The sequence below is a fragment of the Gobio gobio genome, assembly GCF_949357685.1.
Source record: "Gobio gobio genome assembly, chromosome: 14".
In the NCBI taxonomy this organism is placed as follows: domain Eukaryota; kingdom Metazoa; phylum Chordata; class Actinopteri; order Cypriniformes; family Gobionidae; genus Gobio; species Gobio gobio.
Window position 1 is genome coordinate 9,585,071 of NC_137107.1, and position 16,948 is coordinate 9,602,018.

General features: G+C 41.4%; 1 protein-coding gene across 1 annotated transcript in view; it reads right to left on the reverse strand.

Moving 5' to 3' along the window:
• Positions 1-514: 514 nt before the first annotated feature.
• Positions 515-16,948, reverse strand: part of crebrf (creb3 regulatory factor) — a 29,843-nt gene continuing 13,409 nt past the window's right edge. Inside the window, exons 2-9 of the mRNA XM_079835943.1 lie at positions 12,206-12,404; positions 11,980-12,105; positions 9,294-10,494; positions 6,745-6,939; positions 6,381-6,570; positions 6,110-6,183; positions 3,546-3,668; positions 515-2,650 (exon numbers count right to left, since the gene is read on the reverse strand). Coding sequence (XP_079692069.1) covers positions 2,532-2,650; positions 3,546-3,668; positions 6,110-6,183; positions 6,381-6,570; positions 6,745-6,939; positions 9,294-10,494; positions 11,980-12,105; positions 12,206-12,322 — 2,145 coding nt within the window. The 5' untranslated portion in view covers positions 12,323-12,404 and the 3' untranslated portion in view covers positions 515-2,531. The remainder of the gene's footprint in view (positions 2,651-3,545; positions 3,669-6,109; positions 6,184-6,380; positions 6,571-6,744; positions 6,940-9,293; positions 10,495-11,979; positions 12,106-12,205; positions 12,405-16,948) is intronic.

The following is a 16,948-nucleotide window of genomic DNA, read 5'->3' on the forward strand; positions in this document are numbered from 1 at the left end:
TTGCTTTCTTACATGTAATATAGAACTTATTATACATTTATAGATTTATAGATATATAATATAATATATATATATTCCACATTTAGAATAAATCTAAATTCCTTTCTATGTACAAAAAAAGGGGAAAACAAAGTTACAACACATTATGGACGGTATATAGATTCTTTACTATGCTACCAAAAGTAAATACAGAAAAATAGCTTTACAAAACTCTTTCTACTAGTTAAGATTTTAAAGGAAAAAATATTCTCCCTTCTTTGATCAAAACGATATTTGAGCAACACCCTTCGCCACAAGCTTCAGCATCAAGAATAAAGTCACTTTTAAAAGGCCTTTGGAAGAGTTTTTTTTCTTCTTCAGAATGGACAAATTTGCAGCAGCTTGAGATTAGAATTGACTTTAATAATTCAAATTTCATTCAAAGTAATTCTCATTTACTTAAGTTGTCGTGTTAACTTCTTGTAGTGAAGTAGTGAAGTTTTTCTTCTTCGATACTGGGACTTTTTATTATGAGATTCAGCCGGCAAAGTATATAATTGCGTTAAATACAATGTAAGTTGAAACAATTTGCTAAGGATCATCTGATTTTCCTTAGCAAGATAAGTGCTTTCAAAGAGGAAAGATAAAGGCAATCTCTACAAAAATATACGCAAGTGAATTTTTCTTTCAATATTTCAACAATAAGAGTAAGAAGACACAAGCATAGAAATGTTTCATGCTGAGAAACGTATCAATTCAGAAGGTGGTGCGCATGGTATACAAAAACTATGAACAACACAAGGACTTCATGTATTATTTTCGTGGACGCACTCTTCTCTACAACTATAGGAAGAATACTAGTAAACCTTTTGGTTTTGTGATCATGTCTTCTCGTGGGCAAGATAGAAACATCTCGGTTGGCTTTACAGCTCATCTTTTAAATACGCAACAAAACTTTGTGGAGGGAAACCAAACTGTGGTACAAACATTTCAAAAGAAGAGAGCAAAAAAAGAACAAGTACAAAATTCGATGAGGATGCAAATGAACGCTTCTTTCTGCAGAGAATTGGACCCAAGCAAATTTCACAGTTCATTAGAAATCCCTGACCCTACCATTTTCCTATACATTCAATACGGTGTCAGGAAAGCTGTGCAAAACCTTACTTAGACTGGCTAGTTGCCATTTTAAGTTGCATGTGTCTTTGGTACAAAAAACAAAACAATCAAAATATAGTGTGCAAACATCATTTTTGTATTTTATACGTGAATATTTCTTATAGTACGACACCGCCCACCCCCCGTCCCCTCTTAAACGAAGTACCGAAAAAAGACATTTGCCAGAGCCATCTTTTGATACAAAGCACAGACTCTGTGGCATATATATTTTCCATGTTCCTATGTACATTCAGAGTATCTTTAAAGAGCTGAATTACATCGCAAACCTTCCCCCTCGACTACTTGCTTTCTGCAAAATGGTCCATTTGCGCTCTCCATTGAGTTCTCTTTTTCCTCAACTCCGCGATTACAAGGCACAATGAATCTCACTTATATAAAGTACAAATATAAACAAAACCCAATCTGGGAATCAACTTTTTAAGCCCCTTTCGCTGAGAATTCGCAAAACAACATCAAGGGTGATTTGACGTGAGGGCACTTCAACCAAAGTGTAGAAAGGAAAAGGTTTCACCAGTGGATAATAATAATAATAATAATCATTCCGCCTATTTACAATAAGGGATTTAACTGACCATCTGCTCAGGTCAAAGAAAGAGGAAGAAAAATAAAAACCACCACACACACTCTCTTTCTCTTTCTCTCCAACCTGAGACGATCGCAAGTGTGTGGAAATGGACGTCTGAGGCCCGTTTCCTCGCCTCCTACTAACTTGACGCATCCCTATATCCTATATAAATACACCCAACTTCAGTAACGTTGAACTACTCTTGGTTGAACGGCAGTATCGGCGCTCTTCCGCACTTCATTGTTGTAGTTGGTGTATAAAGGTGTATCATCTCGAAGGCGAAATCGTACATGTCGCGCTCGAAAGCTCGGAAAGTCTGCATTTACACCATTTTGACGGCTAAATCAAAGGAGATAATGCCTTCGTAGCTTCTCTGCAGAGTTCGTCTCCGCTTTTCAAAAATCTTTATGGGCATTTGACACGATTTAGCTGGATGCAAGAGGAAAATGGCTACAGCAAAGACTGGTGCTCATTGTTTAGCTTTTTTTCTCTCTTTTTCTCATTTGTAGGAGGTATCTCATATATTGGCTTTTAATATTTGCAACATGGCGGCCTGTTGATTGATACCAGCCACATGCACACATGGTAGGAAACAGACTACTGAGTGCAAAGGTTAACTACTATAGTTTCATTTCCGTTGGTGCGCAAGAGGTGAATATATACATACGTATGCACAGACAGGCGGGTACCGTATGCATGTATTCACTTTAAATGTGAGGATGCGTCTCCAAGTGAAATGGACATGCAGAGTGTTGGGCCGATACAGTGTGGGACAAGAATGGAGCGGATGGCTTCATGTGTGCTCCGAGGTTTACACTTTCGATGTGGGCACACGCAACCCCACCAGCCCTCCGGTGGGATCTCCTTTCCCAGTGTTCTCCAGGATCTGATTCACGAAGTCTGAAGTCTGGCTGGCCACTGGTGGCTGCACTGCATGGACAAAGAGAAGCTATTACTTTTCCTCCCCAATAAGAGTTTGTAAACATATCATCTACTACTGAACTGTTAGGTAAGAATTTCCATTAAAACGAGCGCACAGAAATATTGCCACCTTAGTGATGAGTCTACATCTTCAAACCAGGATTTAAAAGTTGCGTTCACATTTACCGTTTTTCAGCAATTTTTCATGGGTGAAATCCAGCCATTTCAATAGGAATCCACGTGAAATCCATCGGAATGTCACGTGAGGGCGGAAGATTTCCCCACACAGATTTCGGTCAAGTTGGTCACGCGAATTTGCCACGTTGATAAACAGAAAGATGCTTGGTTTGAAAGTGGCTTGTATGTGAGCTGTGCTTCATACATCGCTACGCTAGTAATGGACAATTGACCTTTTCTGCCACGGGAAATTTCAATTTAATGGAAATGACAAGATTACCATTACTAAAAACTTTTCCAACGTTGCCGAAGACTTGGGCGACTAGTTCAAGAGCTTCCACCCTGTTTTGTTGTTCAGTTTGGCCCAGTTAAGAGAAACTATTTCAGTGATAATGACAAGAAGAGGCTTAAAAAACTGCTACAACAGTCAATTTTGTGGTGTTGTGATGTGCTCACTGTCCCAAACAAAAAGCGAACAGAGCAAAGCAAAGTGGAGGCTCTTAAAAGTCTTGAAGGCACAAGGAGCTGTTTGAGGGGATGCAGCTTGATCACGCTTGTAAAGCATGCAGATTTTTTAAAACTCAACTTGTACGATGCATCTAGTTGTTACTAGTGTGCTTGAGGAAAAACTCAAAAGGCGGATTGTGCAAGATCACACATAATTAGCATTTGCGAAGTTAATGCTAAATGCATGTTTACATGAATGCAATTCAGCACATTTTCTTACCTAGGGTATCATCAATGAGTTTATCCAACTTCTCCGTCATGCTTGTTTCTTTGTCATTTGAGATATCCTGAACTCTGTTGACTATCTCTTCTTTGATTGCATTGATCACAAACAGCAAACGATCTAAAAAAGAAGATTATCATATCTTTGTTTCATTCTTGGCATACATGGATGTATTTGCTTGCATGTAAGAATGCACAAAACAACTTAACAGCCCTATTTCAAAGGTAGGCAAGGTGGTTACACTCAATCTGGGGTGTGTTTCCCGTACAACAAGATAACTTGCTGCTTAACTACCATAGTACAGTGCAATGTTGAAGAAATCAACTAGCTAGTCACGTCGGTTTCTTGAAACCGTATCGTCGCAAATTTGTCGTTCAACCACGTTGGTTAATGATGTCACGCAGGCGGTGGTGTCATGACTTCTTTTAATCTGTTTGAGATTAATGCCAGTTTTTTCCAGTAACTCACGGACATGGCATCCGAGTGTTCCCTTTGCTAGTTTGTTTCCATTGTAATTCATTGAGTTTGGACGTGTTCCTTAGTTATTTTAATGATCAACTGTCTATATACGCCCTGAATTCTCTCTAGTTCTTCGTCCTGTTTCATCAGTGTTAGTTTGGTTGTTTTCTCCTGAGTTTCCTTTCGGATTAATCATTAAAGACTGTATATTCCTCTGAATATCCTGCGTCTTGCGATCTATACAGCCAACCCGTGACAGAATACAGGACCTTTATATTGAGTATATTTAAAATTTAAAACATGGACTTACCAGCAATGAACCTCCTCCTCCGCCCAGAACAATTGCAGTTGATGGAGTATTTGGGCTGGATGCTCCAGCACGGAGGGGTTTTGTTTAGAGCCGTTACCCAGAGAACAGCCAGCCACTATCCTGCAGCATGGAGCGTATGCCAGAGCCTGCCATGGCGGAAATTATTAAAACATTGCCCCGGAAGTTGAGCCTAAACGAACATCTGACCAGGTGTATGAGTCTGCAACACTCTGCGTCACCGTGGGAAAACTCATCAAGTTTGTGGGAATAGACAGGAGCCCCATCCACAGTCCCACCACAGAGGGTAAGCTGCTGGTGGACTCTGTGTTTTGTTGGTTTGAAAAGGATGTTTCTCTGTTTCTCCCACCCAGCCCTGAGTCTCCTGTTTCTCCACTGGTTCAGCCAAGCCCCATGTCGCCTGTGCTCTCGATGATCCCTCTCAGCTTCCCTCTTCAATCCAGTTCCTCTGTCAAGTCGCCGCGGTCTCCTGTCAGCTCTTGTTTTCTCCTCTTCTACCGCCCCTCTGTGGTGTGGATCCATGTCAGGCCTTACGACCCTGGACGAAGGGATCTTCCAGCTCTCTTCTCGCTCAGCCGCTGATCCAGTCACTCCACGTCGGCCTGTCTTCAAGACTCCTCCACCTTGGCTCCTCCCTCCCTCTGCACCAACTGGGCTCCATCTGGCTCTCTCAACCCTCCGGCTCCACCTCGGTCGGATGTCGCCTCACCTGCGCACCACAGACTTGCGAGCCGTCCACTGTGCTCCGTCTCTCCACCCCTACGGCTCCGTCTGGCTCCGCCCTCCTTCCCACAACACCTCAGTCCTAAGTTCCCCCCGCCCCACAGTCGCCCGACCATCTTCCGGTACGCTGGTTCCACCTGGGGGGTCTCTGAAGCCTGCAGTATTGCTCTGGTCCATCAGCTCTTCGCCTGCGCTCTGGGCTCCCTTCCCATCGGCTCCATCTCCATACATCGTCCCCATGGCATTGGGTTCTCCACCATGGCACCTCCCTCCTTCGGCTCCGCTGTAGGGCATCATCCTGCCTGGCCTCTGGTTCATCATCTGGCTCCTCCTGCTCCAGTCTCTGCCATGGATGCCACCATCTTCGCTACCCTGGTCTCATCCTCATCCTTCGTCCCTGGTTTCCTTTCCTCTGTCTGCTCTGCGCCCTCCTCCAGAGCCCACACCCTCCCTCCTCAGTTGGACCTTTTTACGGCACGAGGTCACGCCGTTCTGGGGGGGGGAGGGTGTAATGTTACATGTAGTTCTGTTTTGGTTTTGTTTTCTCTGTGGTCTGTTCCTATTTTGCCTGTGTTCCCTTTACTAGTTTGTTTCCATGGTAATTCATTGAGTTTGCACATGTTCCTAAGTTATGTCTATATAAGCGCTTGGTTCGCTCTAAGTTCTATGTCCTGTATCGTCAATGTTAGTCTGGTTGTTTTCTCCAGAGTTTCCCTTCGGATCTTCAAAAACGGCACTTTAAACCTCTTGACAAATTGAAAGTATTGTATATATTCTAAATAAAAGATACCGGATTGTACTGAACGTCAGCTTGCTTATTTTACTCAAGATAAGGATTTATTTATTTATTTGTTATGCAAACAAGAAACTATGGTTCAAATCACAGGTCAAGAGCTGTCGTTCAGGCCACACAACTTTGCGAATGTTCGTTGGAACTATGGTTTTGGGAAACTTTTTTCAGGAAGCTTTTGGGAAACGCACCCCTGGTTAACAGTATCTAGAGACATTCTATGATAAACAATGTCACACACGTCCTTTAATATTTGATTACCATATTCAGTTCCAAGTCCCCATAGCTTGACTTTGTTGGCTTCATATTGAGCTTTTTTCTTCAGCCTGCAGGCCCTGGTGGAAGAAACAACCAAAAAGAAGAATCAAGAAGTGCCGTTTCATCTGCATACTTATACAATATTTCCACAATACAATTTTAACAGTCTATCTATGCGATATTGAGTTGCATAAGAATAAATTCAAGAGAAATCATTGGGGTGTTGGCTTGAGAAGTGAAAGCAGTAGTAGTAGTTCAAATAGCAAGGCCTTACCTGGACGCAAGCTTGTTCTTCTCCTTACGAGACCGAGACCGAGCAGTTAGTGGTAATTCACTAACGGGCGTCAGGTCACTAATAACTTTATTGAGCTTCCGGAGTTCATTGCCAATCTGAAGCAGCTTTCGTGGGTTTGGAGTAAGATCTTCCACATCCGTACGCCGTGATTTCTTCAATGCGTATTTTCCTAAACAAGTCAGTCAAGCATTGGTAATTAATATATCAGGCTTGATGGGAGATATTGTAATATGTTCAAAATAATTGCTAGTACTTCCTACATTTTGTAGTACAAATGCTGCGATTATAATCTCTAGCATAAACGGAATAGCCACTTTTTTGTACAAAAATGTAAATAGCTCACCATGGTGCAGGCCATTCTTTTGGTACATGTTGCTGGGAAGGGTGTCTCTGTCCCATTCCGAGGGTTTCAGCATGCGCTCCTGTTTGGATGGGATGAGCTGTTCACTATACTCCCAAAAGTATCGACGCTTTCCCCTCTTCCTCGAAATCCCAGCTGTCAGGCCTTTGACATCATCAACCATATCAATGTCACATCCTGTTTAAAAGAGAGGATGGTAATGAGAGGAAGAAAGAAACAAACAATGACCTTTTCCTAACATGCATTTATAGAATCACTAAATCATTTTAATCTAGCAAAAGCATAATTCTCAATTTTTACGAAAAAATATGAGCACTGATACTTCTGGTACTTGCTGTTACGCATACCAGTATTTCAGCAAGGCTACAATTCTCGAATACAGTCCAGGGAGACTGATGATTTATATTTTCATTAAATATCAACTTCAACAGCAAATACAGGAGACTACAGTATCATTACGCAATAGGTGAAATTATCATGTTTACAAACAAAATGTTTGCAACACTTCCGTGTTGTTGAGAGCAACCTGGAAAGAAGCTTTTTTTAAATTCACACTTCATTTAATTTGAAGTGACAAGCTAACAAAACATTGGAAAATAGGTCCAGTGAGTGGCGTTTCAAATGATTTTTTCTGACAGGTGGAAATTTGGGTCTCTTCAGTTTCCAACAGGCTGGGTGGATGCGGACACATTTAGGATTTGACACAAATTATGATACGCCAACGATCCCTATCTGAAAGACTTCAGGCCTCTTAGCTAGTGTCACTATGTTTCGCCAAGGCATCATCCATCCCCTAAAATTGCAAACTGATGTAATTAATCATAGAACTTGGTCAAAAGTGAGCAGTGTTTATATGTGAATGAAAGCCTAAATTAAATCTGTTCATCATAAGGCGATCATATTCCTTCAGAAGACTTGCAATAAACCAATCAATTCAGATGGATTACTTTTGCAATTTTTTTATGAACAAAAGGTCCTATGGGTTTGGAACATCATGTGGGTGAATAAACGGAGGACAGAATTTTCCTTTTCGGGTGAACTATCCCTTTAAGTAGGTACACAGACACAGACACACACATTATTACAAAATGCTTAAATTATTAGCTCCATAATGTCGCTCAAAAAGAAAAATCACAAAAAGATTTGTGCCTGTAAGAACCTTTACGTGCATATGCGTGACACCAAGGTCATGGGTTCGATCCCCAGGGAAAGCAAGAACTGATCAAGTGTGTACCTTGAATGCAACGCAAGTCACTTTGAAAAGCATCTGTCCAAATGCATACATGTATTGGGTAAGATCAACTGTTACTTTCACTTCCCTTGGGTAATCTTCACACAGCTTTACAATGCACTTTCCAAGAAGCTAAGTCCTAAAATGAACTTCCCAATTCTAGTTGAGGGCGAAGACATTCTAGGAGAACTAACGCGGTACAGACTTAGACGTTAGACGCCATACAAAATTTAATGAAAACAAGGCTGTGAGGGATAGACTTACAGTCTTTACAATGACAAGCACTGTAAAAAAAAACACCTAGATGACTTCCTTTTCACAACTAACACCTTTCAAAATGGTTTTAGGGAGTTTTGTCTATTGAATTTGTTTTTGCTGTTAAACAACAGTACAATCCATTGAACGCACTGTATTTCTACCTCACAGCCTCGTTTTCATTCCTGTCAAAACTTAAATATGACACTACCCTGATTAAGGTCCCTTTTCCTGCTCACTTAGTTGTAGGTCTATGTATGCTGAATGTACTGTGTACTCGCTTGGCGGCCCTGAATATTGTACCTCTTGAAGTATGATGCTAAGGCCCAATCCCATTTCTACCCCTTCCCTTTCCCCTACCCGTTCGTTTTGCGCGTTCACGTGAAGGGGTAGGGGTGTCTCAATTCTCTTTTGGCTGGAGTGGAAGGGGTAAGGGGAAGGGCCAGATAGCCCTTCAAACGAAGATTTTTCGGGACCACACTTCGAATGAGGAATGAGTCATACAACAACTACTGTGCTGCTACAATGTGTGGTGATGTTGCAACTCGGGATCGATCACTTGTCTGGCTTCGAGTTTCTCCATAGCTTGCTAAACACGCTATTTGAGTGATGTGAACAAATTTATAATACAGTTAAAAGAAACTTCTGGTCATCCTTCATAACGCAGTTGCGGTTTACATCATGTATCGTCTGTAAACTCCAAGGCAACAACTTACTTGTTTGCATTACATTGAAAAGAGCTCCGTTATCGCAGCACCACAGTAGCAAACATCTTTTCTTAAGTCCAAATACAGCGCAAAACAACGTTGGGGGGTGAGAAATCTGTTAAACGTGCTTGGCACCTGATTTCTGTTAGATATGTGCACTTCACTGCTGTTCATACTGGTTAAATGTTGGGATTGGGCCTTAGTGTTCAGAATGTACAGGACATTGTATGTACAGAACATAAGCAACAGCATCAGATCTGTATCAATACCAGTAAGCAGTTTTTATGTTTTTATGCATTTGGCTATAACAGCATCAAGAAAAACATGTAGTTTCGCACCTTGCTCTGAGAATGCATCACTAACGTAGTCATCTTTGTCGCCTTCATAGTCCTCATCCTCCTCCTCCTCCTCTTCCTCTTCGTTCTCTGAGAGCTCGTGTTCACTGCCGAACCCTTCATCATGGTCTTCATCATCTAGGTCAATTCCCTCTGCCTCTTCCTCCTCCTCCTCCTCTTCACCTTCGCCTTCGGCTTCCTCCTCCTCCTCCTCTTCCTCCTCTTCTTCTTCCATGTCAGCAGTGGCCTTTCCTGCCAGTCTGGCCCTGGTTAAGAATAACGAGTAGTTGTGCTCTTCCTCCTTCTTTTTGTCAGCGGCGGAAGTGTCAGATCCAAGGGCACTGGTTTCACTGCTGGAAGCTGCAGGGAAGTGGAGTTTGTTTGGCACCGCCCTCAGGGTCGCGGCTTCTGGACCAGGAACGCTCGGTACCTCTCGTTTAGGAGTCTCAACACTCTTTTCACAGATAATGGAGGATGCCATGTTAGCGGCAATGGCTGTATCCTCGCAGACCATCGAAGCTGTCGACTCTTGCTCCTCGATATGAGGAGAGGCAGGAAGACTAACCTGCTGGGTAGAGCTCTCTACTAAAGGCTTGCGTGGTACGCTGATGCGCACCTTGGCTTTGCGAACGTAATCCATGTTGTCCAGAGTCCCAGGTGGGGCTTTGCTAGGGCCCTGAAACAGGGCCTTGGCCATTGCGTCAGTGCTGGTGGCAACAGGCCAGGTAGCTTTCTGGGATCCCTCTGCGAAGTCCGCCAGAGAGTTGCGACTCATTGAGGCGCTGGTTGCAGAGTTGCTGAGTCTGTTGGTGTTCTTTACCATGGCGGGTGGTGGAAACAAAAGCTGCTTTTGACCCACCAACAAGTCTGGATGGTAAAGAGTGTCGCAAACTGGCTGTGAGTCCTCACTGTTGAGCTGGGCAAGGGTAGGTGTCTGACCTATCACTTCCTCATCCTGGTAAGGGCTGGAAAAGTCATCAAGGCCCAAGAAATCTACTTCCTTGGTGCCCCAGATATCACAACTGGTGAGGCGGGTGTACTTGGTCAAGTCCTCCCAGTACGTGTCCCACTGCTCAAAGTTTGAGTTGTAAGCAGGGTCGTTGTCTGCCAGATCAGGTAGATGATCCATGCTGTCTGAGTCCTTGCAGTCCCCTACAGTGAAAATGTCTCCTCTAGGGCTCTGGCGGCAAGTCATGTCCCGATCCTGCGAACATTTAAAAATGTCACTTCTTTTATACGGCAGACTAAAGAAACTGGCGGGCTTTTTACACGTGAAATTAATAACCCAGTGTCATCATTTACATAACCCTTGGAAATCTTGTTGCATGTCAAAACTTTACCTTGGGTTTGTAATTAATGCAGGGCTGTCAGGTTTCAACATTTCACACTGTTCTTTTGTAAGCCCTGGGTTAACATTCTTGTTTGTATATTTACGAGATTAGGAACTTTTACTGCACAAGAACACGATGCAACCTGGTTTAATAACTGCTTGTCCATTTGTGGAAATGTCACTACTACTTCGGGCAGTTTTCTGAAACTCCATACAAAAATAATGCAGTCAATTTGTCACTCAATGTTCATGAATTCATGATTTCCATTGCATGACTTGTATTACCTTAAAGCTGTATATTACAGCCATATGGACATTACTTTTTGCCAGAGAATGAGCTCCCCCTGATGATTTTAGAGCCTCTCAAGGTATTTCTCCCATACCTATTTATTTTTTATTTTTGACACGGCCACCTCTGGCTTGTTGACTGTAATATTTGAAACAGGCTGGTTTGAAATTATTTGTATTGAGAAAAGCGCTATACAAATAAATGTGAATTGAAAAATGTAACTAAACAATGTTATCAAATCTACACAGTGCACAGGGCCAATTATAGAGTGGTGCAAGTATGACGTCACTTTGTAGGCCAATCAGCAGTTAGCATCACACTGGTTCCCTCAACAAAAACCCAATAGGATTTTTCCATAGTCTTTTGGATTATCGCAAAGAACAAGCTTACATCGCAATACTTACACGCATTGTCCATCAAGATAATTATCACAGTTAAACTTTGAAGCCTAAATGCAGTCGCCAGAAGTAAAAAGCTAAAGGTAAGCTATAAACGAACTACACCATGGACCTGGGTCCCACAACTTCAACGTCACCCTCACTAAGGGTCCCCACAACTCTTTCAGTCTTTGTCTAAAACATTTTCCCAGAAAGTTTGAGTTAGAATAGTCTATAAGAGCACAATTACAAGAATAACGAGGCTGTGAAAGCGGCCGGAGCTTACCTGTTCACCGTGATGACGTTAAATGTCCCCCGACAGCCTCTTGTAGTCCCATTTAGCCACTTTTTCAAGACATGTAAAAGCTTAAAAAAAAGTGTGGGGTAAAACTGATGTATTTTAGCTTGTTGAGCTTGTGTTCACCAGACCTTATTTCAGCCATTTAACCAAAATCCCATTCAAAAATCCCACTGACTTTGGGACAATGTAACCGGAAGTGCTAATGCTAATGTTTCCGCGTTTTGGCCTACAAAGTGATGTAACAGCACCACCCTATAGAGGACCTTGGCAATCTTCCAATGTCACAATATCTTTTTTTCTTGTTTTCCCACCCCTGCATGTCATGTGCAGGGACTATAATGTGAAAAGCTTTTAGGTATAAATAAAAACCGTGGGTACTGTGGGTTACTCACCAGTTCATACATGAAATCTGGGTCAGAACTGTTAGCCAACAGGTCTGTACTGGTCAGTGCCTGGTCAGCAAAAGAGCAGTTTTGAAATGCATCCCCAAAGGGAGGATCCATACCGCTAATGCTGGGCTATAGGATGAAAGCAAGAAGCAGAAACATACAATGAGACCTATTTCAAAACATCTCCATTTTAATTTTAATTTTGATACCATATTTGAACAACCTATACCTGAGGCATTGCCGAGCACAGATCTTCAGTTCCTTGATGGAAACTTTTCTGCCACCTCCCCCGTCTCAATCTCCCTATCTTTTCGTCAATCTCTGGAGGAAATGTGATTTTAAGCATAAAACAGGTTCTTGTTTTGAATATGGAGGCTTTAGCAGCACATTTAAGTATGGCTGGGTAGTCCTCCTCAGTTGACGGTTGTCTGTGGAAAGAAAACAGAACAGGAGAGAGATTAGCTAGCGTAAATGTTAGAATAATACGCATTATCTACACCAAAACACCACAAAACAGGACACTAAGCCTGCGAAGTCTGGTAAAGCGAGTCTATAAACAAAATGTCACTTACAAGCTGCAAACTGGCGCAGACTATGAAACACTGAGAGGAAAGAGCTGTCAGAAACAACTGTGTGCTGACATTAGGACAGCAACAGACAGGTATGTCTTTTGCATCAGCAAACATTTGCAGAAACGTTGGGGTTTTCTATGGTAAAGGTCTAAAAAGTTAGGGAGGTTGCCTGAGATCCGTGGAGGAAGAGGGGAGCCCTATATCGTATCAGTTTGGTGGGCAGCAATAGTGCAAGAGCATCGAACACCAGGGCTATTTTTAAAACAACATCTGCGGCACCCTTTCCCCTAGACTCACAGACAGCCATAGGCGGTGAGACCCGAAACGCTGGACACTCTTTGCATAACAAATCAACAGAAATATGTCGGAGCATGTGAGGCTTGTGCTGGCCAGCTTCAGCGCTGAGCAAAACAATCCTGTCTCTCTTGTGCTTGATGACATCATTTCCTCCTGGTGCACCGAGCAAGTCAAATAAGCGTCTTATCACCCTTTGGTTTTGTGCAGGGTTTGCATACAGCCACAGAAGCAGAGTGAGAAAGAAGAAAAAAAATGTCCCTTTAGCACTTCCACTATTCTACTGCTTATGCACTGTCACTGATTTACACTTTACGAAGAAAATGTGGTGCAAAACTTGCTTCCCTGATGCTAGCATGTTTTGACTGATTGCTAGTGTGTTCTGGTTGTATTTTTAGCACGTTGCTATGAGGTTGCTAGGGTGTACTGGGTGGTTTCTAGGGCATTGCTAGAATAGTTACGTACAACAAGCCACACAATTTGAGGTATCATTCCTTTTGTTAGCCCAAAAGCCGTATTTACAATGGCAGTGATCTGCAGCAACAAAGCGACCTGCAATCATTCATGTTCGATGAAAGCTATTCAATGACATGAGGGACTGTAACCACTGACAACACGATGTGGGAATTTACCTTTTAAATTTAACTTCATGCAAACAAATAGAAACTACCAAATGAAGTCAGTAGAGCTCAGATGCCCTTGTCTCCAACAAGATATTGTATTTGAAGTTCATTTTACTGTGATTACAATGTTTGTGCTTAAAAAATTAAGCACGAAAACACGTATAAAGTTTGAATCAACCATTGATAATTGTTCATCTTGTTCATGATATGAGATTAAGTACTGTTGTAATTTCAATATAAAAGTGTTTCTTTGCTGTCCCTCCATCCGAAAATGCCTGCTTCCGAAATATATAGTAAGCAAAAACAGTACATGAACGTAGTAGTATGTCCGAGTTCATAAGGGTGTGTTTGAATCATGTCAGAAAGATTGTATATAGTATATTGTATATTTCCAAAGTATTGCATAACGTGAGGATGAACCTCATTGGTTCTTGCTGAAGCTCAAACTTGCTGAGTCACACGAGAATGAACCTCATTGGTTCTTGCTGAAGCTCGAACGTGCTGCGTAAAAAAAGAATGAACCTCATTGGTTCTTGAGAAGCTCAAACTTGCTGAGTCACACGAGAATGAATCTCATTGGTTCTTGCTGAAGCTCAAACTTGCTGAGTCACACGAGAATGAATCTCATTGGTTCTTGCTGAAGCTCAAACTTGCTGAGTCACACGAGAATGAACCTCATTGGTTCTTGCTGAAGCTCAAACGTGCTGCGTAATAAGAGAATGAACCTCATTGGTTCTTGCTGAAGCTCAAACGTGCTGCGTAATAAGAGAATGAACCTCATTGGTTCTTGAGAAGCTCAAACTTGCTGAGTCACACGAGAATGAATCTCATTGGTTCTTGCTGAAGCTCAAACTTGCTGATTCACACGAGAATTAATCTCATTGGTTCTTGCTGAAGCTCAAACGTGCTGCGTAAAAAAAGAATTAACCTCATTGGTTCTTGCTGAAGCTCAAACTTGCTGAGTCACACGAGAATGAACCTCATTGGTTCTTGAGAAGCTCAAACGTGCTGCGTAAAAAAAGAATGAACCTCATTGGTTCTTGAGAAGCTCAAACTTGCTGAGTCACACGAGAATGAATCTCATTGGTTCTTGCTGAAGCTCAAACTTGCTGAGTCACACGAGAATGAACCTCATTGGTTCTTGCTGGAGCTCAAACGTGCTGCGTAACACAAGAATGAACCTCATTGGTTCTTGAGAAGCTCAAACTTGCTGAGTCACACTAGAATGAACCTCATTGGTTCTTGCTGAAGCTCAAACATGCTGCGTAAAAAAAGAATGAACCTCATTGGTTCTTGCTGAAGCTCAAACTTGCTGAGTCACATGAGAATGAACCTCATTGGTTCTTGCTGAAGCTCGAACGTGCTGAGTCACACGAGAATGAACCTCATTGGTTCTTGCTGAAGCTCAAACGCATTGCGTAACGTGAGGATGAACCTCATTGGTGACAGATTCAATAAAGAAACTTTACATTGCACAAAAGGTTCTTTAGATTTTTAAAATATTCTGTAACACTTTACTTGAAGCCTTTATTTATAATGCATTATAAAGGTATTCATAATGTATGTTATATGCATTATATATTTTTAAATAAATAATTGTAACCAAAGTTAAAATGCATTATAATATTTTCAGATAATTGGTTGTTTGTCATGGATTACTTTCTAAGGGTGTAACATAAGTATTATAATGTATTATAACTGAGGTTACACTTATTCATGAGACCATACGATGCATGAAGGTGCATTAATTAATTAATTAAAACTACTTTTTATAATGTATTATATATAAATGCTAAGTTGCTAACAAATGTAAAGAGCTAAGTCAAATTGTTAACAAATGTACTTGAAACATTTTTTTATTTTAAGAACTGTTCACTGAATGTTTTTTTTTCGGGGAGCCAATGGCATCAATGTGCAAACACCCATTTTGGAACCTTAATTGAGTGATAATAATAGTGATTTGCATTGAGCTCACCACAACAACCAACACATCTGTCAAAACTAGGGCTGGGCTGTTAATGAACATTATGGGGCACTTCAGTCTGGAAGAGTGATCAGACACCTGCCTTACGAAACTGAAACGAGGAAGAGACACTGCTCTCTGTATGAGCAATTCTGCCACAATATATCCACCTGTGGCTATACAACTCATCTCTGCACGATCACTATAAGTAAGGCAAAGTAGACTAACATCAAAAGTACAGTATCACTAAAGAAATCAACCTTCAAGTTATTAACCAAAAGTAATTTTGACTGCCAAGCCTCAAAGACTAATAGGACAGATGAAAAGACAGCAGCTGATAATCATTATCTTGTGTAGTGAACAAGCATTGTTCTCATGAAATCAGGTCTCTGAGCGGCTTTTTGCCTTTGCGTTTTACAGTCGGCAAGGTTGTCAAAACAATCCCTGTAGGATCCGCGAAAACGACTAAACGCTGTATTTTGGTGTCAGGCCAGTAGATGGCGATGTGACTTTGTAAATTAAAACTATGCGCCTTATAGACTGAACACGTAACACACATGCGCATGTCATTTTTTGTAGTTTACACGGAGACAATACTTTTCACTTTCAGTTTATGTTTTCAGGTCCCCAAAATTGCCATTGTCTTGTAAATGAACGGCAGTTTTTAGTTGAAAATGGTGTGTTATCGGCCCCTCATTTGGAAGAACATTTGACTACCCAAATCAAAGCAATGCCAACTTTTTTATTTTTATTTTACAAAATGCACCTGTAAATAAAACCATAATGGATCACTTTTGAGCCAGTGGAAGCATTTGTGGTACCACTAGATATAAAATCAACCATTTGGATGGACTATTTGCACTGAGCTTAATGACATACTTCCAATTTAAAATAATATGGGCCAAGTGTGTTTACAATCCGTAGTTGCCTAGTTCCAGAAAACCCAAACACAGTGGCTCGTAAACATACACTTCAAAGTGTAGGATGCATCACTGAAGGCCCTATTACCTGTGAAAACTACACTTCAAATACAACAATGCTCCAATGTGTGGACATCAAGTGGCGACCCAACATACTAAATCATCTTTAAAATGAAATACTGAAATGTATTAGTAATTAATTCACTGCACAAAGCGCACTGTGGTCAGCACAAACCATGTAAAACCTGTTTTCAATGCAGTCTGGTTTGTCCTTATGATAAAGGCTATGTCGATTAGCATTGAAGTATAAATATACTTTTTTATCATGAAAATACCAGAGGGCTTGAAAAACTCTGATAAACCATATATTATCGTAGTCGTGTGTTTATTAGTCAAATCAATCAAATAATTTCAATCTTCTGTTTATTCAGCTACAGCGATAGTATGATGCCCATAGGGATTTCCTAGAACAACGTGCATTATTGTACTTATGTGGGGCATATTTCTGCACGAGAGCGCCCTCTGGCTTTCAGATGGAGCAGCATTTACAACTGATCACAGAGCCGTGCTTCACTAAGAAGCTGCGTATAAAATAATCAC